This window comes from Bos indicus, chromosome X (assembly GCF_029378745.1).
Source record: "Bos indicus isolate NIAB-ARS_2022 breed Sahiwal x Tharparkar chromosome X, NIAB-ARS_B.indTharparkar_mat_pri_1.0, whole genome shotgun sequence".
Classification (NCBI taxonomy): domain Eukaryota; kingdom Metazoa; phylum Chordata; class Mammalia; order Artiodactyla; family Bovidae; genus Bos; species Bos indicus.
The window spans coordinates 37,901,208-37,926,928 of record NC_091789.1 but is presented as its reverse complement, the minus strand read 5'-3'; the positions used below and the strand labels follow the sequence as shown (position 1 = coordinate 37,926,928).

Below are 25,721 nucleotides of genomic sequence, written 5' to 3'. Positions count from 1 at the left end.
GTTAAAAAACTTGGTTGGAGTCCAAGGCTGGTGTACAGGGTCATTTTCAACGTCAAATGTTAATTTTCTCGAACTTTTTAAAAAATACTCATTTGGCTGCATGTGTCTTAGTTGTGGCATGTCTTAGTTGAGGCTTGTGGGCTTGGTTGCCTGGTGGCATGTGTGATCTTAGGTGCTCTGTTAGTGCAGTAGGGAAGAAAACCTATGACCAACCTAGACAGCAAATTAAAAAGCAAAGACATCACTTTGTCGACAAAGGTCCATCTAGTCAAAGCTATGATTTTTCCAGTAGTCATGTATGGATGTGATAGTTGGACCAGAAAGAAAGCTGAGCGCCAAAGAATTGATGCTTTTGAACTGTGGTGTTGGAGAAGACTCTTCAGAGTCCCTTGGGCTGCAAGGAGATCCAACCAGTCCATCTAAAGGAAATCAACCCTGAATATTCATTGGAAAGACTGTTGCTGAAGCTGAAGCTCCAATACTTTGGCCACCTGATGTGAAGAGTCGACTTATTAGAAAAGATCCTGATGCTGGGAAGGATTGAAGGCAGGAGGAGAAGGAGAAGACAAAGGATAAGATGGTTGGATGGCATCACCGACTTGATGGATGTGAGTTTGCACAAACTCCAGGAGATGGTAAAGGACAGGGAAGCCTGGTGTGTTGCAGTCCCTGGGGTCACAAAGAGTTGGACACGACTGAACAATAACTATGTGTGATCTTAGTTCCCTGACCAGGGATGGAACCTGTGCCCCCTGCAGTGGAAGGTGGATTCTTAACTACTAGACTGCCAAGGAAGTCCCTCAAACATTAATTTTTACCAGTCTGAAAGATGAGTTAACAGTATGCCACCAGTAAAGTGGTTTTAGTGAGAGTGCCCATTTCCTGTTTGGCAGTTCTGAGTTGCCCATTCATATTCTTTACTTTTCTATATAGAGTTATTTGTTCTTTCTCCCTGCTGATTTGCATAATTTCTTTATATGTTCTAGAAATTTCATCTTTTTGTCTGTCACATATGTTGCAAATATTTACTCCCAGGCTGACTTTGTTTATTGTGTCATGTATCAGGCGAAAGCTTTAAAACAATGAATCACTGTTATCCTTCATTTTATTTATGCTTTTTGCTTTTCTTCTTTCAAAGACCTTTCTTTTCTTCATGATGATAAATAATAGTTTTATGTATTTTCTTCTTATAAGAACCTATAGAACCTATATTATGGACCTATAGATTTGAATAGCAGATTGGGTGGCAAATAACATTCTTTCTGTCTATAATGGGAATACTTCTGATGTTCCACCATTAAGTATGAGTTGTTATGATTATGTTGTATTTCGAACCTATATTAAGGACCTATTGGAGAAGGCAGTGGCACCCCATTCCAGTACTTTTGCCTGGAAAATCCCATGGACGGAGGAGCCTGGTAGGCTGCAATCCATGGGGTCGCTAAAGTCGGACACGACTGAGCAACTTCACTTTCACTTTTCACTTTCATGCATTGGAGAAGGAAATGGCAACCCACTGCAGTGTTCTTGCCTGGAGAATCCCAGGGATGGGGGAGCCTGATGGGCTGCCGTCTACGGGGTCGTACAGAGTCGGACACGACTGAAGTGACTTAGCAATTAGCGATTATGGACCTATAGATTTTGAACCTATATTTTGGACCCATAGATTTGAATAGCAGAGTTGGGTGGCAAATAACATTCTTTCTTACTCTAATGGAATACTTCTGATGTTCCACCATTAAGTATGAGTTTCTTACGATTTTGTGGTAGACACCCTCTATTCCTTTATTAAGTTAAGGAAGTTTCTAATTCTAGTTTACTGAGAATTTTTAATAATTGTCTCGAGTTTTATCAAATGCCTATTTGTCATTTCCTGAGATGATAATGAGGAGAGTGAAAAAGTTGGCTTAAAGCTCAACATTCAGAAAACTAAGATCATGGCATCTGGTCCCATCACTTCATGGCAAATAGACGGGGAAACAGTGGAAACAGTGTCAGACTTTATTTTTTGGGGCTCCCAAATCACTGCAGATGGTGATTGCAGCCATGAAATTAAAAGACGCTTACTCCTTGGAAGGAAAGTTATGACCAACCTAGATAGCATATTCAAAAGCAGAGATATTACTTTGCCAACAAAGGTCTGTCTAGTCAAGGCTATGGTTTTTCCAGTGGTCATGTATGGATGTGAGAGTTGGACTGTGAAGAAAGCTGAGCACCGAAGAATTGATGCTTTTGAACTGTGGTGTTGGAGAAGACTCTTGAGAGTCCCTTAGACTGCAAGGAGATCCAACCAGTCCATCCTAAAGGAGATCAGTCCTGGGTGTTCTTTGGAAGAACTGATGTTGAAGCTGAAACTCCAATACTTTGGCCACCTCATGCAAAGAGTTGACTCATTGGAAAAGACTCTGATTCTGGGAGGGATTGGGGGCAGGAGTAGAAGGGGACGACAGAGGATGAGATGGCTGGATGGCATCACCGACTCAATGGACATGAGTTTGGGTGAACTCTGGGAGTTGGTGATGGACAGGGAGGCCTGGCGTGCTGCAATTCATGGGGTCGCAAAGAGTTGGACACGACTCAGCGACTGAACTGAGATGATAATGTGGTTGTTTCCCTTTAAAGTTAGCAATGATTTACACTGAAAGCTTTTAAAACGGTGAACTGTTGTTACATTCCTGAGATAAACCCTACATTGCCATGATATATTGTTCTTTTAACAAAGTAGATTCTAGTTGCTAATATTTGGTTTAAGATTGTTATATCTGTGTTCATATGTGAGATTAGTCTGCAGTGTTCTTGTCTTGTACTTCTCTGGTTTTGGTATCAGGATTATTAGGTTATAAAATAAGTTGGATTTTTTTCTCTTGTTTGGAAAGACTGCATAGCATAATAAGAACATGGCTCTATAGTCAGATGCTTTGGATGGAATCTTGATTTTCTGCTATCTTGATGTCTAACACTATAGGTTACTTTCACCTATTTTTGAACCATATGTAAATAGAGCCATATAATATGTACTCTTTTGGGTCTAGTTTCTATCAATCAGTATTATGTTTGTGAGGTTCATCCATGTGGTTACATGAAGCAACAGTTTAGTTATTCTCATTGCTGTATAGTGTTCCACTGTCTGAATATACCATACTTTGTTTATTCATTCTTTTATTGAGAGATAATTTCAGGTTTTAAAAGGCTTTTTACAAATTATGGTACTACGAATATTCTTGTGAACAGATGTACATTTACTAGATATTTCTGTTGGGTACATATCTAGGAGTGGAATGCATATGTATATTTGTATATATTCAGCTTTAGTAGATAATACAGAAGTTTTCCCAAAGTGTCTATTGCTTTTCACTCCTAACACCAATGTTGGAGAGTTGCTTCCTGCACATTCCTGCTAATACTCAGTAACATCTGTCTTGTTCATTTTTGCCATTCTGGTAGAGTATTGCACTGTGGCTTTACTTTGCATTTTGTTGGTCACTCGTAAAGTTGAAAACTTTTTCTTTGTTTTTAGTTCTAGCATTTTATTATTACATGAACAGCATCTGTCTTATACACATATGTGGGCTTCTTTGGTGGCTTAGCTGGTAAAGAATCTGCCTGCAATGTGGGAGACCTGGGTTCGATCCCTGGGTTAGGAAGATCCCCTGGAGAAGGCAACGGCTACCCACTCCAGTATTCCAGCCTGGAGGATTCCATGGAATATAGTCTACGGGGTCACAAAGGGTTGAATATGACTGAGTGACTTTCACTATACACATATATAATCCTTGAATTAAACTATGTGTTCACATCCCCCAAATAGATTAAGCCCTATGTTCCTAATCCCAAAATTAAAGTCAAATAATCAGGATGTTTTTATTCAGGTCCATAACATGTGATAACAATTTATTAGGTTGTGTTAGTTAAAATTACATTTGGTTGAGAACAAAGTAAATTAAAAAAAAAATAATGCCTTTAGCAAAGTTAAAGTTTAAATCTCCATCATGGGGAAAAAAAGTAAACAAGTTGACTGTTTTACCTAGGTAAATGTGTACTCAGTTACTCAGTCGTGTCTGACTCTTTGCGACCCCATGGACTACACAGCATGCAAGGCTCCTCTGTCCATAGGCTTTCCCAGGCAAGAATACTGGAGTGGGTTGCCATTTTCTTCTCCAGGGTATCTTCCCCACCCAGGGATTGAACCCATGTCTCCTGTGTCTCCTGCATTGGCAGGTAGATTCTTTACCATTGAGCCACCTGGGAAACCTGAAATATGAATTAAATATCAGCACAGTCAAGGAATAGACATATCCAACACTTTCGAAGTTTCCTTTTGTTGTTTTTGTTTTGTTTCATTTAATTTTGTTTTCATGGTATGAAGACAACATGAGAGCTACCCTCAACAAAATTTGAAATCCACAATACTGTATGTCCACTGAATAACTATGCCTCTTTCCCCTACCCACATCTGCTGGCAACCAGTATTGTATGCTCTGCTTAGACTATATTAGATTCCTTATATAAGTGGAATCATGAAGTATCTGGCTTCCTGTGATGGCCTGTTCAATTGGGTACAATGTCCTCCAGATTCATCCATGTTGTTGCAAATTGTAGGATTTCCTTGTTTTTTAATATTGAATGGTATTCCTACACACACAAACAGACACACACACATATATGTATTACACTTTATAATATGTATGCATATGAAAGTTTTATCATTCATCTAGATAAAACTTGGGTTGTCTCCATATTTTGTTTATTGTGAGTAATGCTGCAGTGATCATGAGAGTCCAGATATCTCTAAGATCCTGGTTTCATTTCCTTTGTATATATGCCCAGGAGTGTAATTTGTAGATCATATGTTAGCTCTGTTGTTAGTTTTTTGAGAAACCTCCATACTGTTTTTCCCAACAATGGCACACAAGGGTTTATTCCAATTTCTCCAACTTGCTGCCAACACTTAGCTTTTTTAATATTAGTCATCCTAACAGGTGTGAGGTGATCTCTTGTAGTTTTCATTTGCATTCCCTGATGAATAGATAAATTGATTACCTTATACCTGGTGGACTTTTGTATGTCTGGAGATTTCTGTCCAAGTCCTTTTTCCATTTTTAATTGGATGTGTGTGTATGCTCAGACGCCTAGTCATGGCTCTTGGCAACCACATGTACTATGGCCCTCCAGGCTCCTCTGTTCATGGGATTTCCCAGGCAAGAATACTGGAGTGGGTTGCCATTTCCTTCTCCAGGGGATTTTCCCGACCCAGGGATCGAACCCACAACCCCTCCATTGGCAGGTGGGTTCTTTACCACTGAGTCACTTGGGAAGTTAATTGGATGACTTTTATTTTTGCTTTAAAGTTGTAGGAGTTCATTTTTTATTAGTTTTTATTAGAGTATAGTTGACTTACAATATTGTGTTAGTTTCTACTGTATAGCAAAGTGAGTCAGTTATACATATACATATACCTACTCCTTTTTAGATTCTTTTCCCATACTGTATGGCTTATTACAGAGTATTCAGTAGAGTTCCCTGTGGTATGCAGTAGGTGCTTATTGATTCTGTATTTTATACATAATAGTGTGTATATGTTAATTCCAATCTCCCAACTTATCCCCCCCCCGCCTCCACCCACTTCCCCTGGTAATTGTTAAGTTTGTTTTCTACATCTGTGACTCTATTTCTGTTTAGGAATTCATTATATATTTTGGGTATTAACTCTTTAGGAGATATGTGACTTGCAAATTTTTTTTAAAAGTTTTATTGCAAGATATTTGCTTTACAAGTTGGGCTGGTTTCACTTGCAAATATTTGATGCCAGTTCTTAATTTTAACACATATCATTTCCCCCCCCACTTTGGAGCTCTTTGTATGCTGTTTAAGAAAATTTCTCCTGCTGCTGCTGCTAAGTCACTTCAGTCGTGTCCGACTCTGTGCGACCCCATAGATGGCAGCCCACCAGGCTCCCCCGTCCCTGGGATTCTCCAGGCAAGAACACTGGAGTGGGTTGCCATTTCCTTCTCCAATGCAGGAAAGTGAAAAGTGAAAGGGAAGTCGCTCAGTCGTGTCCAACTCCTAGCGACCCCATGGACTGCAGCCTACTAGGCTCCTCCATCCATGGGATTTTCCAGGCAAGAATACTGGAGTGGGGTGCCATTGCCTTCTACGAAATTTCTCCTACCTGAAGTTAATTTGGATGTTCTCCTTTTTACCTTGAAGTTTTATTTTTTCACCTTTCACATTTAGATCTATAATAACACCTGGATTTGATTTTTGTGTATGGTCTGAAGCTGGGGGCAAGATCAACTTTTTTCACATCACAGTCAGTCAGAATTGTTTATTGAAAAGACCACTTCTTTGTCATCAGTCATGCATTCATTTATGTGTTCATGTTACTGAATTCTTGGTTCTATTTGTCTCTACTTGTACCAGTACTACTTGGAGAAGGCGATGGCATCCCACTCCAGTACTCTTGCCTGGAAAACCCCATGGACGGAGGAGCCTGGTAGGGTGCAGTCCAGGGGTCGAGAAGAGTCGGACACGACTGAACGACTTCACTTTCACTTTTCACTTTCCTGCATTGGAGAAGGAAATGGCAACCCACTCCAGTGTTCTTGCCTGGAGAATCCCAGGGATGGGGGAGCCTGGTGGGCTGCCATCTATGGGGTCGCACAGAGTCGGACACGACTGAAGTGACTTAACGGCGGCAGCAGCAGTACCAATACTACACTGTCTTGATTACTGTAGCTTTACAACAGGTCTTGCATTTGATAATATATGAATCCTCCAGCTGCGTACTTTTAAATGTTGCCTCAGCTATTCTTAGTCCTTTGCCTTTCTACATAAATTGGAGAATTTAGCTTCTCAATATCCCCAGGAAAAAGACCTGCTGGGATGCTGATTAAAATTGCCTAAGTATATATAGCTCAATTCAGGGAAACCTGACATTTTTGAAGTGAGGTCTTCCATTCCATGAGCATGTTATAGCCCTCCTTTTGTGTGGGTATTCATTTCCTCTCAGTAATATGTTATAATTTTCAGTATAGAGGCCTTGCTTGGATGTATTATTGCACATCCTTTGTTGGATGTATTCCTAGCTATTTGATGTTTGTTTTAAAACTACTGTAAAGCTATCATAAATGGCATCATTTTAAAAAGCTTATTTTCTACTTTTTGGCTAGTATATATGAATTCAGTGGATTTTTGTAAGTTGGTCTTGTGCCCAGTGACCAACTTAAATTTACTTATTAATTCTAATTGTGTGTGTGTGTGTACAGCTCAGTCATGTCCAACTCTTTGCAAGCCCATGGGCTGTAGCCCACTAGGCTCCCTCTGTCTATAAAATTTTCCAGGCAAGAATACTGAAGTGGTTTGCCATTTCCTTCTGCAGGCGATTTTCCCAACCCAGGGATCGAACCCAAGTCTCCTGCATCTTCTGCATTGGCAGGCAGCTTCTTTACCACTGGCACCACCTGGGAAGCCTTTTGTATAATATTTTACACACACAATCAGATCATTTGTGAATAATCACAATTTTCTTTCTTCCTTATCTATATGCCTTTTATTTATTTTTTATTGCCTTACTAAATTTGCTTCAGTTTTTAGGGATACTATTAGGCAGCCTTGTTTATTCTCACATTCAGGGAAACGGGTTTTAATAATTTACCAGTAAGTGTGATCCTTGCTGTAGATTTTCAACAGATACTCATTATCTGTTTAAGAGAATTCTTCTCTTAGCTATACCGTGAAAGTGAAAGTCACTCAGTTGTGTCTGACTCTTTGTGACCCCATGGACTGTATAGTCTATGGAATGCTCCAGGCCAGAATACTGGAGTGGGTAGCTGTTCCCTTCTTCAGCAGATCTTCCCAACCCAGGGATCAAACCCAGGTCTCCTGCATTGCGGGTGGATTCTTTATCAGCTTGAGCCACAAGGGAATCCCCCATTATACCTTAGCTATATATATATATTTTATCATTGTAATAGTTGTATGTGCTGGGGACAGGCTACATCAGACTGGAATTTCTCTTTATTAATCACCTTATCCCTTCTGAGGGTGTAGATTTTTCCCTCGCTATTTAAATTATATTTATTTATTTTTGGCTGCACTGGGGATTGGGCTTTCTCTCGTTGTGGCAAGCAGGGGCTACTCTCTGAATGCAGTGTGTGTGGTTTCTCTCATTGCAGAGCAGGGGTTCTAGGCTCTCAGGCTTCAGTATTTGCAAGACATGGGCTCAGCAATTGTAGCTCACAGACTCAGAGCACAAGGCTCCATAGTTATGGCACACAGGCTTAGTTGCTCCACGGCACATGGCATCTTGAGGGGGGTGACTGTCAATCTCAAGGTCTTCCCTGTAGCTCAAATGGTAAATAATCTGCCTGTGATGCAGGAGACCCAGGTTCAATCCCTGGGTCGGGAAGATCCCCTGGAGGAGAGAATGGCCATCCACTCCAGTATTCTGGCCTGGAGAATCCCATGGACCAGAGGAGCCTGGCGGGCTACAGCCCATGGGCTCGCAAAGAGTCGGACATGACCGAGTGACTAACCCTATGTGGGATCTTCCCGAATCAGGGATCGAACCTGTGTGTCCTGCATTGGCAGGTGGATTCTTTACCACTGAGCCACCAGCGAAGCCCTTCCTCACTATTTAAATCTCTTTGTTTCTCCCCCCCGCCCGGGTTTTCTCTGAGTCAATTATGGTAATTTATATTTCCTAGAAAATTATCCATTCCATCTAACTTTTCCATTTTCTTGGCTTGAGGAAATATACATATTTTAAAAATATTTTTATTTAAAAATATTTTTATTTATTTTTATTAAATGTTTAATTAAAAAAAGTTTATTTTTTAAATGTTTCATTTTCTTTGTAGCATTTATCACTGTGCTGTGCTGTGCTGTGGCTTCAGTCATGTCTGACTCTGTGTGACCCCATGGACTGTAGCCTGCCAGGCGCCTCTGTCCATGGGATTCTCCAGGCAAGAATACTGGAGTGGGTTGCCATGCCCTCCTCCAGGGGACCTACCCAACCCAGGGATGGAACCTGGGTCTTCTGCACTGTGGGTGATTTCTTTACCGTCTGAGCCAAGTAATTTAATTTTTTATTCATTATTTATGGTCTCTCCACTAGACTTGTCTCTCTGACTGTGGGGCCTATGTCAGGGCCTGCCACACAGCAGCCATTCAGTAAATGTTTCTCAGGTGAATGATTGTGTGATATTTCTTTTAAGTATGTCCCCTTTTCCATTGCTAATGCTGTTTACTTGCTGTTTTCTTGATACTGTTTGCAGAGGCTTATCTATTTTGTTGGTCTTTTCAAAGGACCAGCATTAGGTTCTCTTCATCAACTCAATTTCTTTATCTTCTTTTTAAAAAAATATTCTGTTTTTCCCTTTAGCAGTTTCTTCATTTTATTTTCTGGATGTTTTAATATTGCTGTGTTGTTCTTATTTTTATCTTATTCTAAATTCTTGAGGTGAAAACTAAGTTTATTTTCTGTCTCCCTTGTTTTCTGATAAATACATTTAAGGCCATAAATTTTCCTTCTCACTTGTCTCCATTACATAGGTTTTGTTGTATAGTAGTTCCAGTGAGGTTTTTTAACTTCTAACTCATTTTGTTTTCTGGTTTTATTTCCTATTCAACTTGAGAGTTATTTAGAAATACATTTAAAAATTTCCAGGTGTGTGGATCTGCACTGGAGTTTGAAGGGATATTTTTTCTTCTTATGTTAACTTTTAACAGTACGTGATGGTAGCTGTTGCCTGTGTGATATCAGCTTTATGGAAGTTTTTTGGTTATTTCCTTTGTTACCAAGAACAGGGATCCACAAAATACAGCTTGTAGGCCACATGGGCCTGGTGCCTATTATGGAAATCAAGTTTTCTTGGAATATAGCCATACCCATTTGCTTACATACTACCTATGACTTGTTGCGTGCTGTGGCCCATGGGGTCAAGAAGAGTCAGACACGACTGAGCAACTGAACTGATGACTAGTTTCCAGTTAACAACTGGAAAGCTGAATGGTTGGAACAGAGACCTTGGGGCCCACACAGCTTAAAAAATTTACTATTTGGCCTGTCCATGAAAAGGTTGTTGCCTGACTTAAAACATGGTCAACTTTCATAACTTTTTCATACGAAGTGAAAGATATGTGTATTGTCTTGAGTCTAAGTCCCTTATAACCTTGTATGACTGTGTATGTGTGAGTTTATTCCTTTACTTAGGATTCCCTGGTGGCTCAGACAGTAAAGCATCTGCCTGCAATGTGGGAGACCCGGGTTCGATCCCTGGGTCAGGAAGATCCCCTGGAGAAGGAAATGGCAACCCACTCCAGTACCTTTGCCTAGAAAATTCCATGGATGGAGGAGCCTGGTGGGCTACAGTCCATGGGGTTGCAGAGTCGGACACGACTGAGCAACTTCACTTTATTCCTGTACTTTATTCTGTTCTATTGGTCTATGGTCTGTTTCTTATGCCAGTACCATAGTCTTCTGATTACTGTTGCTGTTATACAGATCTTTATTTCCTTCCTCATTGAGAGAGATGGATATAAACCTCCCATTGTAACTAAATTTGTTTACTTCCTATAGTTTAATCACGGTAAGCTTTATGTGGGCTTCCCTCATGGCTCAGCTGGTAAAGAATCTGCCTGCAATGCAGGAGACCTGGGTTCAATCCCTGGGTGGGGAAGATCACTTGGAGAAGGGAAAAGCTACCCACTCCATTATTCTGGTCTGGAGAATCCCATGGACAGAGGAGCCTGGCGGGCTACAGTCCACGGGGTCGCAAAGAGTCAGACACGACTGAGTGACTAACATACTGACTTTGTGTATTCTGAAGCTGTATTGTTAGTGCATAAAGAATGGATAAAGGTTCATAACTTTTTATATTTTTTCTTCCTAAACTATGAAGTGTCTTTCTTTGTCCCATCTATTTATGTATATATTTAAATATGCCTTGAATGCTTTCTTTATAAAGAATATTATTATTTGATTCCTGTAGCTGTTACACAGTAATAGTTGAACCTCTTAGGATGAGGAGGTTCAACTATATATATTAGGAAAAATAATAAATAAAATTAAGAAATATTCTTGCTTGGGTAGAAGAAGTCTGGAGATAGTTGTTCCAGGACTCTGTGATATTATCAGACTCCTACCTTCTGCTTCACCATCTTGGTGTATGGTTTCCATCCTAAGGTCCCCTCGTGGTCCCCGAGACTTCTGGAGCTCCAGCCAGCACATCTCCATTGAGGGACAGAAGGAGGAGGAAAGGTAGGAGGACAAAAAGGATCTGGGCCCAGGTCTGCTGGTTTCTAATAAGTAACCCTCCCAGACAGTCCCAGAAAACGATTCCATTTTCATCTCCTTGGCAGAATTTAGTCAGGTCCCCTCGCCTGATCTCCCAGGGAGGCCTGTCAAGATACCTCTGTCCTGGCTGAAACTTGGCCTTCTGTTACCAAGGAGATTTTAATTGATACAGCCAGCAATCTCTGTCACTCCCTGTTTGCATGTTGCAGTTCTTGTCAGTGTCCTTTCCTGTTATAACTTTTTTTTTTCCCATCTCTTTATTCTCAACCTTCCTCAGTTATTTTGTTTTGAGTATGTCTCTTGTAAACAGAATGTAGCAAGATCTTGAGTTATTTGCTTTTAAGCAATCAGAACATCTATTATTAGGTGAATGCAATGCATTCATTTATTATTGTTGATACATGTGGCAATATGATTACCATTATTCTTTCTGCATTCTTTTTGTCATACATCCTGCTTAATTCTTTTTACCTTTCCTTTTCTTTGTTACTCTGATGGAGTTTTCCGTTACCTGTTTTTTTTTTTTTTTTTCAGTTTTAGAAATTGTCCTTACTGTTTTCTTTCTTTCAGTCATTACTCTTCATGTTTTACAACATTGTTTTGAAATAATTGCAGATTTACAGAAAGTTGCAAGACTAGTACAAAGGATTCCTGTCTGTGTACCTTTTACCCAGCTCCCTCAAATGTCAGAATTTTATCATATTTCCATTATCTTTTTTCTTTATACCGATGCATTATTTTTCCTGATCCATTTGAAGATAAGAACACAGGCCAGTTATTCTGGGAAAATGTCCTTTGTTTTGGATTTGTTTATGTTTTGTCATAATTAGATGGAGATTATGCAATTTTGGCAATAATACCACAAAAGTGATATTGTGTTCTTAGTGATTTGTTTTAGGAGGCACATGATATCAATTTGTCCCATCATATGTGACCGGAGCTTTGCATGTGCTTAATGTCTATGAGGTTTTCCACTGTAAATTTTTACCATTGAAATTAGTAAGTATCTTGTGGGGAGTTTTAGCATTCATTAAATGAGTCTTTCCTAATTGTTTATTACTAAAATGGTTATCAAAGGCAATGGTCTAATTCCATCATTCCACCTACATTTACTAGTTAGCATTCCACTGCAGGGAAGGGCTTGTCCTTCTTGCTATTTGTTTATTTATTTACATTAGTGTGGACACCTGGATTCTTGTTTTACTAATAGGTTTTAACCCATTATTGTCACCAGCTATTTGAGACACACATTGTTTCAGAATTGGCCATTGGAAGCCCCTCCTATGTTCTCTTGACATGTTCCCACCATTCTTTGAGTACTACCTGATATTCTAACACAAGAAGATGTTGCAGCTTCATCTCTTCCTTTTCCTGCATTCAGTCCTAGATTTAGCATTTCTCCAAGGAACTGGTTCTTTTTATTTTTTAAGCAGTTTTACTGAGGTATAATTGACATAAACTACACGTTTAAAGTATACAATTTGATAAGTTTTGACATATACATACCTATACATACCATCACCACAATCAAGACGATAAAGACATCCATCATTCTTCAAATTTTTTTATGCCCCTTTGTAATTCCTCCCTCTTGCCATTTCATGTCCCTCCTCAAACCCCAGGAAACCCTGGCTTGCTGTCACTAAAGATTACTCTGCATTTTCTAGAAATCTGCATATATGTAGAGGCTCAGCAGTAGAGAATCCAATGCAGGAGATGTGGGTTTGATCCCTGGGTCAAGAAGATCCCCTGGAGGAGGAAATGGCAACCCACTCTAGTATTCTTCCCCGGGAAATCCCATAAATATGGGAGTCTGGCAGGCTACAGTCCATGGGATCACAGAGTCAGACATGACTGAGTGACTGAGCATGCACACACACACATAGAATATGTAGTTTGTTTCCTTTCAAACAACAGAATTATTTTGAAATTCATCCATGTTATAGGATATATCAATAGTTCATTATTTTCATTATAGAACAGTATTAAATCTTAGAGCTAATGCCACAGTTTCTTTATCCATTCACCTGTTGATAGATATTTGAGTTACTTGCAGTTTTTGTCTATTACAAATAAAGCTGCTTTGAACATTAGTGTGCAAATTTTTGTATGGACATATACTGTCTCTTCCCTTATGAAATACCTAGGAGCAGACTGGCTGATGCATATGGTAGGTGTATATTTAACTTTTTCAGAAATTACCAGGCTGATTTCTAAAATAGCCTGCTGGGATTTTTTTATTGGGATGATATTGACTCTGTTGATCATTTTGAAGAGAATTGATATCTTAAGATACTGAGTTTTCCAGTCCATGAACATGGTATATGTGTCCATTTATTTAGGTCGTGAATTCTCTCAACAATTTATTGTCATTTTCAGTGTATAGGTCTTGCATATCTTTTGTCAGACTTATCCCCACATATTACATGTTTTTATCATCCTGTTTTAATTTCATTTCCTACTACTGTTCTTTGCTGCTATACAAAATACATTTGATTTTTTTATATTGATTGTATCCTACAACTTGGCTACATTCACTTGTTAATTTTAGTAACTTTTTCTGAAGAGTCTGTTGGACTGCCTATTAATACATAGATCATCATCTGTGATTAAAGGAAGTTTTACTTCTTTCTTTCCAATCTGGATGTTTATTTTTCTCACCTTACTGCATTCAATGAGAGCTTTAATAAACTGCTGAATACAGGTTAAAGACAGTGAGAGCAGTCATGGTAGCCTTCTTCTTGATCTATGGAGAAATCAGCATTTCAGCATTAAGTATGATGTTGTTGTTCAGTTGCTAAGTCCTGTCCGACTGACTCTTTGCGACCCCATGGACTGCAGCACACCAGATTTCCCTGTCCTTCACCAACTACTGGAGTCTGCTCCAACTCGTGAACACTAAGTTGGTGATGCCATCCAACTATCTCATCCTCTGTTGCCCCCTTCTCCTCCTGCCTTCAATGTTTACCAGCATCAGGGTCTTTTCCAATGAGTCTGCTCTTCGCATCAGGTGAACATGGTATTGAAGGATCAGCCTCAGCATCAGTCCTTCAAATTAATATTCAAGGTTCATTTCCTTTAGGATTGACTGGTTTCATCTCCTCACAGACCAAGGGACTCACAGAGTTTTCTCCAGCACCACAGTTGGAAAGCGTGAATTCTTTGGCATTCAGTCTTCCTTATGGTCCAGCTCTCACATCCATATATGACTACTGAAAAACCATAGATCTGACAGTACAGACTGTTGTCAAAGTGATGTCTCTGCTTTTTAATATGCTGTCTAGGTTGCCATAGCTTTTCTTCCAAGAAGCCCAAGGAGTCTTTTAATTTTGTGGCTGCAGTCACCATCTGCAATGATTTTGGAGCCCAAAAAATAAAGTCTGTCACTGTTTCCATTCTTTAACCATCTGTTTGCCATAAAGTGATGGGACTGGATGCCATGATCTTTGATTTTTGAATGTTGAGTTTTAAGCCAGCATTTTCACTCTACTCTTTCACCCTCATCAAGAGGCTCTTTAGTTCTTCACTTCCTACCATTAGAGTGGTATCATCCGCATATCTGAGGATGTTGATATTTCTCCAAGCAATCTTGACTACAGTTTGTGCTTCATCCAGCCCAGCATTTCGCATGATGTACTCTGCATAGCAGTTAAATAAGCAGGGTGACAATATACAGCCTTGACATACTCCTTTCCCAATTTTGAACCAGTTCATTGTTCCATGTCTGGTTCTAACTGTTGCTTCTTGGCCTGCATACAGGTTTCTCAGGAGGCACATAAGGTGATCTGGTATTCCTACCTCTTAAAAATTTTCCACAGTTTGTTGTGATCCACACAGGCTCAGATGATAAAGAATCTGCCTGAAATGCAGGAGACCTGGATTTGATCCCAGGGTTGGGAAGATACCTTGGAGAAGGAAATGGAAACCCACTCCAGTCTTCTTGCTTGGAGAATCTCCATGGACAGAGGAACCTGGCGGGCTGCAGTAAATGGGGTTGCAAAGAGTTGGACACGACTGAGTGACTAAGTGCACACATAGTCAAAGACTTTCACGAAGTCAATGAAGGAGAAATAGATGTTTTTCTGGAACTCCCTTGCTTTTTCTACGAGCCAATGGATTTTGGAAACTTGATTTCTGGTTCCTCTGCCTTTTCTAAATCCAGCTTGTACATCTGGATTCTTGGTTCACATGCTGTTCAGGCCTAGCTTGAAGGATTTTTTTGAGCATGACCTTGTTAGCATGTGAAATGAGTGCAGTTGTGCAGTAGTTTGAACATTCTTCGGCACTGTCCTTCTTTGGGATTATAATGAAAACTGATTTTTTCCAGTCCTGTGGTCACTGCTGAGTGCTCCAAATTTGCTGGCACATTGAGTGCAGCACTTTAACAGCATTATCTTTTAGGATTTGAAATAGCTCAGCTGGAATGCTATCACTTCCACTAGCTCTGTTCATAGTAATGCTTCCTAAGGCCCACTTGACTTCACACTCCAGGATGTCTGGTTCAAAGTTAGTGACCACACCATCGTGGTTATGCAGGTCATTAAGATGTTTTTGGTTCAGTTCTTCTGTGTATTCTTGCCACCTCTTCTTAATCTTTTCTGCTTCTCTTAGGTCCATACCATTTCTGTCTTTTATTGTGCCCATCTTTGCATGAAATTTTCCCTTGGTACCTCTAATTTTGTTGAAGATATCTCTGGTCTTTCCCATTCTATTGTTTTTCTCTATTTCTTTGCATTGTTCACTTAAGAAGGCTTTCTTGTCTCTCCTTGCTATTGTTTGGAACTCTGCATTCAGATAGATATATGTTTTCTTTTCTCCTTTTCTTCTCAGACAACCATTTTGTGTTCTTGAATTTCTTTTTCTTTGGGATGGTTTTGGTCACTGCCTCCTGTACAGTGTTACAAACCTCCATCCCTAGTTCAGGCACTCCACCAGATTGAATCCCTTGAATCTATTTGTCACCTCCACTGTATAATAGGGGATTTTATTTAGGTTATACCTGAATGGCCCAGTGGTTTTCTCTGCTTTGTTCAGTTTAAGCCTAATTTTTGCAATAAGGAGCTCATGATCTGAACCACAGTCAGCTTCCAGTCTTGTTTTGCTGACTTCTCCACATTTGACTGCAAAGAATATAATCAGTCTGATTTTGCTGTTGACCATCTGGTGATGTCCATGTATACAGTCATCTTTTGTGTTTTTGGACAAGGGTGTTTGCTATGACCAGTGCATACTCTTGGCAAAACTCTGTTAGCCCTTGCCTTGCTTCATTCTGTACCCCAAGGCCAAACTTAACCTGTTACTTCTGGTTATCTCTTGACTTCCTACTTTTGCATTCCATTCTGTATGATGAAAAGGACATCTTTTCTGCTGTTAGTTATATAAAATCTTGTAGGTCTTCACAGAACCATTCAACTTCAGCTTATTCAGGATTAGTGGTCAGGGTGTAGACTTGGATTGCTGTGATACGCCTTGGAAACAAACAGAGATCATTCTGTTGTTATTGAGATTGCATCCAAGTACTGCATTTCAGACTCTTTTGTTGACTGTGAGGGCTACTGCATTTCTTCTAAGGGGTTCTTGCCCACAGAAGTAGATACAGTGGACGTTTTAATTAAATTAGCCCATTCCCGTCCATTCTACTTCACTGATTCCTAAAATGTTGAAGTTCACTCTTGCCATCTCCTGTTTGACCACTTCCAATTTACTTTGATTCATGGACCTAAAGTTCCAGGTTCCTATGCAGTATTATTGTTCACAGCATCAGCCTTCACTTTCACCACCAGACTCATCCAAACTGAGCATCATTTCCAATTTGGCCCAGCAGCTGCATTCCTTCTTTCAGTTCAGTTAACTTCAGTTGCTCAGTTGTGTCCAACTCTTTGTGACCCCATGGACTGCAGTATGCCAGGCTTCCATGTCCATTGAGTCAGTGATGCCATCCAACCATCTCATCTTTAGTCGTCCCCTTCTTTTCCTGCCTTCAATCTTTCCCAGCACCAGGGTCTTTTCAAATGAGTCAGCACTTTGCATCAGGTTGCCAAAGTATTGGAGTTTCAACTTCAATATCAGTCCTTCAATGAATACTCAGGACTGATCTACTTTAGGATGGACTGGTTTGATATTCTTACAGTCCAAGGGACTCTCAAGAGTGTTCTCCAACACCACAGTTCAAAAGCATCAATTATTTGGCACTAAGCTCTCTTTATAGTCCCACTCTCATATCCACACTGGAAAAACCATAGCCTTGACTAGATGGACCTTTGTTGACAAAGTAATGTCTCTACTTTTTAATATGCTATCTAGGTTGGTCATAACTTTTCTTTTTTTAATATAAATTTATTTATTTTAATTGGAGGCTAATTACTTTAAAATACTGTATTGGTTTTGCCATACATCAACATGAATCCGCCACAGGTATACACGTGTTCCCCATACTGAACCCCCCTCCCACCTCCCTCCCCATACCATCCCTCTGGGTCATCCCAGTGCACCAGCCCCAAGCATCCTGTATCATGCATTGAACCTGGACTGGCAATTCATTTCATATACGATATTATACATGTTTCAATGCCATTCTCCCAAATCATCCCACCCTCTCCCTCTCCCACAGAGTCCAAACGACTGTTCTATACATCTGTGTCTCTTTTGCTCTCGCATAGTTACCATTACCATCTTTCTAAATTCCATATATATGCGTTAGTATACTGTATTGGTGTTTTCTTTCTGGCTTACTTCACTCTGTATAATAGGGTCCAGTTTCATCCACCTCATTAGAACTGATTCAAATGTAATCTTTTTAATGGCTGAGTAATACTCCATTGTGTATATGTACCACAGCTTTCTTATCCATTCATCTGCTGATGGACATCTAGCTTGCTTCCATGTCCTGGCTATTATAAACAGTGCTGTGATGAACATTGAGGGTACACGTGTCTCTTTCAATTCTGGTTTCCTTGGTGTGTATGCCCAATAGTGGGATTGCTGGGTCATAAGGCAGTTCTGTTTCCAGTTTTCTAAGGAATCTCCACACTGTTCTCCATAGTGGCTGTACTAGTTTGCATTCCCACCAACAGTGTAAGAGGGTTCCCTTTTCTCCACACCCTCTCCAACGTTTATTGCTTGTAGACTTTTGGATAGCGGCCATTCTGACTGGCGTGAAATGGTACTTCATTGTGGTTTTGATTTGCATTTCTCTGATAATGAGTGATGTTGAGCATCTTTTCATGTGTTTGTTAGCCATCTGTATATCTTCTTTGGAGAAATGTCTGTTTAGTTTTTGGCCCATTTTTTGATTGGGTCGTTTATTTTTCTGGAATTGAGCTGCAGGAGTTGCTTGTATATTTTTGAGATTAGTTGTTAGTCAATTGCTTCATTTGCTATTATTTTCTCACATTCTGAAGGCTATCTTTTCACCTTGCTTATAGTTTCCTTTGTTGTACAGAAGCTCTTAATTTTAATTAGGTGCCATTTGTTTATTTTTGCTTTTATTTCCAATAATCTAGGAGGTCGGTCATAGAGAATCCTGCTGTGATTTATGTCAGAGAGTGTCTTGCCTACGTTCTCCTCTAGGAGTTTTATAGTTTCTGGTCTTATGTTTAGATCTTTAATCCATTTTGAGTTATTTTTGTGTATGGTGTTAGAAAGTATTCTAGTTTCATTCTTTTACAAGTGGTTGACCACTTTTCCCAGCACCACTTGTTAAAGAGATTGTCTTTTCTCCATTGTATATTCTTGCCCCCTTTTTCAAAGATAAGGTGTCCATAGGTGCATGGATTTATCTCTGCACTTTCTATTTTGTTTCATTGATCTATAATTCTGTCTTTGTGCCAGCACCATACTGTCTTGATGACTGCGGCTTTGTAGTAGAGCCTGAAGTCAGGCAGGTTGATTCCTCCAGTTCCATTCTTCTGTCTCAAAATTGCTTTGGCTATTCGAGGTTTTTTGTATTTCCATACAAATTGTGAAATTATTTGTTCTAGCTCTGAAAAATACTGTTGGTTGCTTGATAGGGATTGCATTGAATCTATAGATTGCTTTGGGTAGTATACTCATTTTCACTATATTTATTCTTCATATCCATGAACATGGTATATTTCTCCATCTATTATTGTCCTCTTTGATATCTTTCACCAGTGTTTTATAGTTTTCTATATATAGGTCTTTAGTTTCTTTAGGTAGATATACTCCTAAGTATTTTATTCTTTTCATTGCAATGGTGAATGGAATTGTTTCCTTAATTTCTCTTTCTGTTTTCTCATTATTAGTGTATAGGAATGCAAGGGATTTCTGTGTGTTGATTTTATATCCTGCAACTTTACTATATTCATTTCTTAGCTCTAGTACTTTTCTGGTGGAGTCTTTAGGGTTTTCTATGTAGTGGATCATGTAATCTGCAAACTGAAATTTTTACTTCTTCTTTTCCAACTTGGATTGCTTTTATTTCTTTTTCTGCTCTGATTGCTGTGGCCAAAACTTCCAAAACTATGTTGAATAGTAGTGGTGAGAGTGGGCACCCTTGTCTTGTTCCTGACTTTAGAGGAAATGCTTTCAATTTTTCACCATTGAGGATAATGTTTGCTCTGGGTTTGTCATATATAGCTTTTATTATGTTGAGGTATGTTCCTTCTATTCCTGCTTTCTGGAGAGTTTTTATCATAAATGGATGTTAAAATTTGTCAAGGGATTTCTCTGCATCTATTGAGATAATCATGTGGCTTTTATTCTTCATTTTGTTATTGTGGTGTATTACATTGATCGATTTGCAGATATTGAAGAATGCTCGCACCCCTGGGATAAAGCCCACTTGGTCATGGTGTATGATCTTTTTAATGTGTTGTTGGATTCTGATTGCTAGAATTTTGTTAAGGATTTTTGCATCTATGTTCATCAGTGATATTGGCCTGTAGTTTTCTTATTTTTCTGTGGCATCTTTGTCAGGTTTTGGTATTAGGGTGATGGTGGCCTCATAGAATGAGTTTGGACGTTTACCTTCTTCTGCAATTTTCTGGAAGAGTTTGAGTAGGATAGGTGTTTACTCTTCTCTGAGTTTTTTGTAGAATTCAGCTGTGAAGCCATCTGGACCTGGGCTTTTGTTTGCTGGAAGATTTCTGATTACAGTTTCAATTTCTGTGCTTGTGATGCGTCTGTTAAGATTTTCTGTTTCTTCCTGGTCCAGTTTTGGAAAGTTGTACTTTTCTAAGAATTTGTCCATTTCTTCCAAGTTGTCCATTTTATTTGCATATAGTTGCTGATTATAGTCTCTTATGATCCTTTGTATTTCTGTGTTGTATATGGTGATCTCTCCATTTTCATTTCTAATTTTATTGATTTCATTTTTCTCCCTTTGTTTCTTGATGATTCTGGCTAATGGTTTGTCAATTTTATTTATCCTTTCAAAGAACCAGCTTTTGGGTTTGTTGATTTTTGCTATGGTCTCTTTTGTTTCTTTTGCATTTATTTCTGCCCTAATTTTTAAGATTTCTTTCCTTCTACTAACCCTGGGGTTCTTCATTTCTTCCTTTTCTAGTTGCTTTACGTGTAGAGTTAGGTTCTTTATTTGACTTTTTTCTTGTTTCTTGAGGTATGCCTATATTGCTATGAACCTTCCCCTTAGCACTGCTTTTACAGTGTCCCATAGGTTTGGGGTTGTGTTTTCATTTTCATTCATTTCTATGCATATTTTGATTTCTTTTTTGATTTCTTCAGTGATTTGTTGGGTATTCAGCAGTGTGATGTTCAGCCTCCTTATGTTGGAATTTTTAATAGTTTTTCTCCTATAATTGAGATCTAATCTTACTGCATTGTGGTCAGAAAAGATGCTTGGAATGATTTCAATTTTTTTTTAATTTACCAAGGCTAGATTGATACCCCAGAATATGATCTATCCTGGAGAAGGTTCCGTGTGCACTTGAGAAAAAGGTGAATTTCATGGTCATAACTTTTCTTCCAAGGAGTAAGTGTCTGTTTATTTCATGGCTGCAGTCACCATCTGCAGTAATTTTGGAGCCCCAAAAATAAAGTCTGCCACTGTTTCCACTGTTTTTCCATCTATTTGCCATGAAGTGATGGGACCAGATGCCATGATCTTTGTTTTCTGAATGTTGAGCTTTAAACCAACTTTCTTACTTTCCTCTTTCACTTTCATCAAGAGGCTCTTTAGTTCTTCTTCACTTTCTACCATAAGGGTGGTGTCATCTGCATATCTGAGGTTATTGATATTTCTCCCGGCAATCTTGATTCTGGCTTGTGCTTCATCCAGCCCAGCGTTTCTCCTGATGTACTCTGCATATAAGTTAATAAGCAGGGTGAAAGTATACAGCCAGATGTACTCCTTTTCCTGTTTGGAACTAGTCTGTTGTTCCACGTCCACTTCTAACTGTTACTTACTGACCTGCGTACAGATTTCTCAAGTCAGGTGGTCTGGTATTCACATCTCCTGAAAAATTTTCCACAGTTTATTGTGATCCACACAGTCAAAGGCTTTGTAGTAGTCAATAAAGCAGAAATAGATGTTTTTCTGGAACTCTCTTGGTTTTTTGATGATCCAGTGGATGTTGGCAATTTGAACTCTGGTTTATTCTGCCTTTTCTAAAACCAGCTTGAACATCTGGAATTTCACAGTTCACGTATTGCTGAAGGTTGGCTTGGAGAAGTTTGAACATTACTTTGCTAGCGTGTGAGATGAGTGCAGTTGTGCGATACTTTGAGCATTTTTTGGTATTGCTTTTCTTAGGGCTTGGAATTAAAACTGACCTTTTCCAGTCCTGTGGCCACTGCTGAGTTTTCCAAATTTGCTGGCATATTGAGTTCAGCACTTTCACAGCATCATCTTTTAGGATTTGAATTAGTTCAACTGGAATTCCATCACCTCCACTCACTTTGCTCGTAGTGATGCTTCTTCATAAGGCCCACTTGACTTCACATTCCATGATGTCTGGCTCTAGGTCAGTGATCACACTATTGTGATTATCTGGATCGTGAAGATCTTTTTTTGTACAGTTCCTCTGTGTATTCTTGCCACCTTTTTTCAATATCTTCTGCTTCTGTTAGGTCCATACCATTTCTGTCCTTTATCGAGCCCATCTTTGCAGGAAATGTTCCCTTGGTATCTCTAATTTTCTTGAAGAGATCTCTAGTCTTTTCCATTCTGTTGTTTTCCTCTTTTCTTTGCATTGATCGCTGAGGAAGGCTTTCTTATCTCTTCTTGCTATTCTTTCAAACTCTGCCTTCAGATGCTTATAGCTTTCCTTTTCTCCTTTGCTTTTCACTTCTCTTCTTTTCACAGCTATTTGGAAGGCCTCCCCAGACAGCCATTTTGCTTTTTTGCATTTCTTTTCCATGGGGATGGTCTTCATCCCTGTCTCCTGTACAATGTCATGAACCTCAGTCCATAGTTCATCAGGCACTCTGTCTATCAGATCTAGGCCCTTAAGTCTATTTCTCACTTCCACTGTATAATCATAAGGGATTTGATTTAGGTCATACCTGAATGGTCTAGTGGTTTTCCCCGCTTTCTTCAATTTAAGTCTGAATTTGGCAATAAGGAGTTCATGATCTGAGCCACGGTCAGCTCCTGGTCTTGTTTTTGCTGACTGTATAGAGCTTCTCCATCTTTGGCTGCAAAGAATATAATCAGTCTGATTTTGGTGTTGACCATCTGGTGATATCCATGTGTAGAGTCTTCTCTTGTGTTGTTGGAAGAGGGTGTTTGCTATGACCAGTGCATTTTCTTGACAAAACTCTATTAGTCTTTGCCCTGCTTCATTCCATGTTCTAACACAGCAGATCTCAAATTTTGTTGCACATGTGATTCTTTTGTTTGCATTTTGAATGGGTTTGTTTTTCCCACCATGACTCTTTTAGTTGTATATTTGAAGGCTATTATTTCTGTATTAACATTTTTTATGATCCTGAGTTCTTTCATTCCTTGGGTTAATTTTACATTTGATTCTCTAGAGCTTTACAGATAAATATTATGTCTTACCTGTAAATAGAAGTTGTTTTACTCTCCAGTTCTTATGCATCTGATTGACTGTCTTAGGTGCTACTGCATTGCCTAGTATCTCCTTTATATTTATATAACATTGGAAAATAGTAGGCGGTCTTACTTTGTTTCTCATCCTGGTGTAAATTCCTGTAGTATTTCACTATTAAATAAGAAAGCTGAGCACCGAAGAATTGATGTTTGAACTATGGTGTTGGAGAAGACTCTTGAGAGTCCCCTTGGACTGCAAGGAGATCCAACGAGTACATCCTAAGGGAGATCAGTCCTGGGTATTCATTGGAAGGAGTGATGTTGAAGCTGAAACTCCAATACTTTGGCAACCTGACATGAAGAGCTGAGTCATTTCAAAAGACCCGGGTGCTAGGAAAGATTCAGGGCAGGAGGAGAAGGGGACGACAGAGGATGAGATGGTTGGATGGCATTACCGACTCAATGGATATGAGTTTGGTAAACTCTGGGAGTTGGTGATGGACAGGGAGGCCTGGCGTGCAGCAGTTCATTGGGTCACAAAGAGTTGGACACGACTGAGTGACTGAACTGATACATATGCTTTCCTATTAAGAAAATTAAGGAACTGAAGATGGTGGAGTAGATGGACGTGCATTCATCTCCTGTAAGAACACCAAAATCACACTAGCTGGTGAACAACCATTGAAAGGAGGATGTTGAAACCCACCAAAAAATAAATACCCCATGTTCAGGGACAAAGGAAAAACCACGAGATGTTAGGATGGGTACAATCATGTTACAGTCATACCCCATGTCTGCCAGAGACTCTTGTGCTGTGCTAAGTCGCTTCAGTCATGTCAGACTCTTTGCGACCCCGTGGACTGTAGCCCACCAGGCTTTTCTGTTCTATTGGATTCTCCAGGCAAGAATACTGGAGTGGGCTGCGCTCTTCCTGAACCAGGGATTGAACCATTGAGCCTATAGCCCTACCATGAAGACTGCAGACTCCAGGACTGGGCCGCCTCAGGCCAAACTATAGGGAGGGAACACAATCCCACACATCAGCAGAAAATTGGATTAAAGATTTACTAAATATGATCCTGCCCACCAGTGTAAGACCCACAGCCAGCCCCTCATGTTAGGAAGCTTGCACAAGTCTCTTATCCTCATCCATCAAAGAGCAGACAGATTGAAAACCACAATCACAGGAAAGGTGCCAAAATGATCACATGGATCACAGCCTTGTGTAACTCACTGAGGCTATGAGCCATGCCATGCAGAAGAGCTGGCAAGAATACACAGAAGAACTGTACAAAAAAGATCTTCACAACCCAGAGAATGACAATTGTGTGATCACTCACCTAGAGCCAGACATCCTGGAGTATAATGTCAAGTGGGCCTTAGGAAGCATTACTATGAACAGAGCTAGAAGAGGTGATGGCATTCCAGCTGAGCTATTTCACATCCTAAAAGATAACGCTGTTAAAGTGCTGCACTCAATATGCCAGCAAATTTAGAGCACTCAGCAGTGGCCACAGGATTGGAAAAGATCAGTTTTCATTCCAGTCCCAAAAAGGGAATGCAAGAGAATGTTCAAACTGCTGCACAAATTGCATTCATTTCACTTGCTAGCAAGGTCATGCTCAAAATCCTTCAAGCTAGGCTTGAACAGCATGTGAACCAAGAACTTCCGGATGCACAAGCTGGATTATGAAAGGGAGAAGAACCAGAGATCAAATTTCCAACATCCATTGGCTCATAGAGAAAAGAAAAGGAGTTTCAGAAAAACATCTATTTCTCCTTCATTGACTACATGAAAGCCTTTGACTGTCTGGATCACAACAAACTGTGGAAAATTTTTAAGGAGGTTGGAATACCAGATCACCTCAGCTGCCTCCTGAGAAACCTGTATGCAGGTCAAGAAGCAACAGTTAGAACCTGACATGGAGCAATGAAGTCGTTCAAATTTGGGAAAGGAGTATGTCAAAGCTGTATATTGTTACCCTGCTTATTTCACTTCTTTGCAGAATACATCATGAGCAATGCTGTGCTGGATGAATCAGAAGCTGGAATAAGGATTTCCAGAAGAAATATCAGCAATCTCAGATATGCAGGTGACACCACCCTAATGGCAGTAAACAAAGAGGAACTAAAGAGCCTCTTGATAAAGGTGAGAGAATGAAAATGCTGGCTTAAAACTCAACATTCAAAAAGCGAAGATTTGGTATCCAGTCTCATCACCTCATGGCAAAGAGATGGGGAAAAAATGGAAACAGTGACAGAGTTTATTTTCTTGGGCTCCAAACTCACTGCAGATGGTGACTGCAGCCATGAAATTAAAAGATGCTTGTTCCTTGGAAGTAAAGCTGTGACAAACCTACACCACGTATTAAAAAGCAGAGACATCACTTTGCCGACGAAGCGGCAAATAATCAAAGCTCTGGCTTTTCCTGTAGTCATTTATGAATGTGA

General features: G+C 39.7%; 1 protein-coding gene across 1 annotated transcript in view; it reads left to right on the top strand.

The window, feature by feature from the left end:
* BRCC3 (BRCA1/BRCA2-containing complex subunit 3) overlaps positions 1 to 25,721 on the top strand; it is a 78,462-nt gene that overhangs the window by 35,646 nt on the left and 17,095 nt on the right. The window contains exon 8 of the mRNA XM_070784134.1: positions 11,186 to 11,260. Coding sequence (XP_070640235.1) covers positions 11,186 to 11,260 — 75 coding nt within the window. The remainder of the gene's footprint in view (positions 1 to 11,185; positions 11,261 to 25,721) is intronic.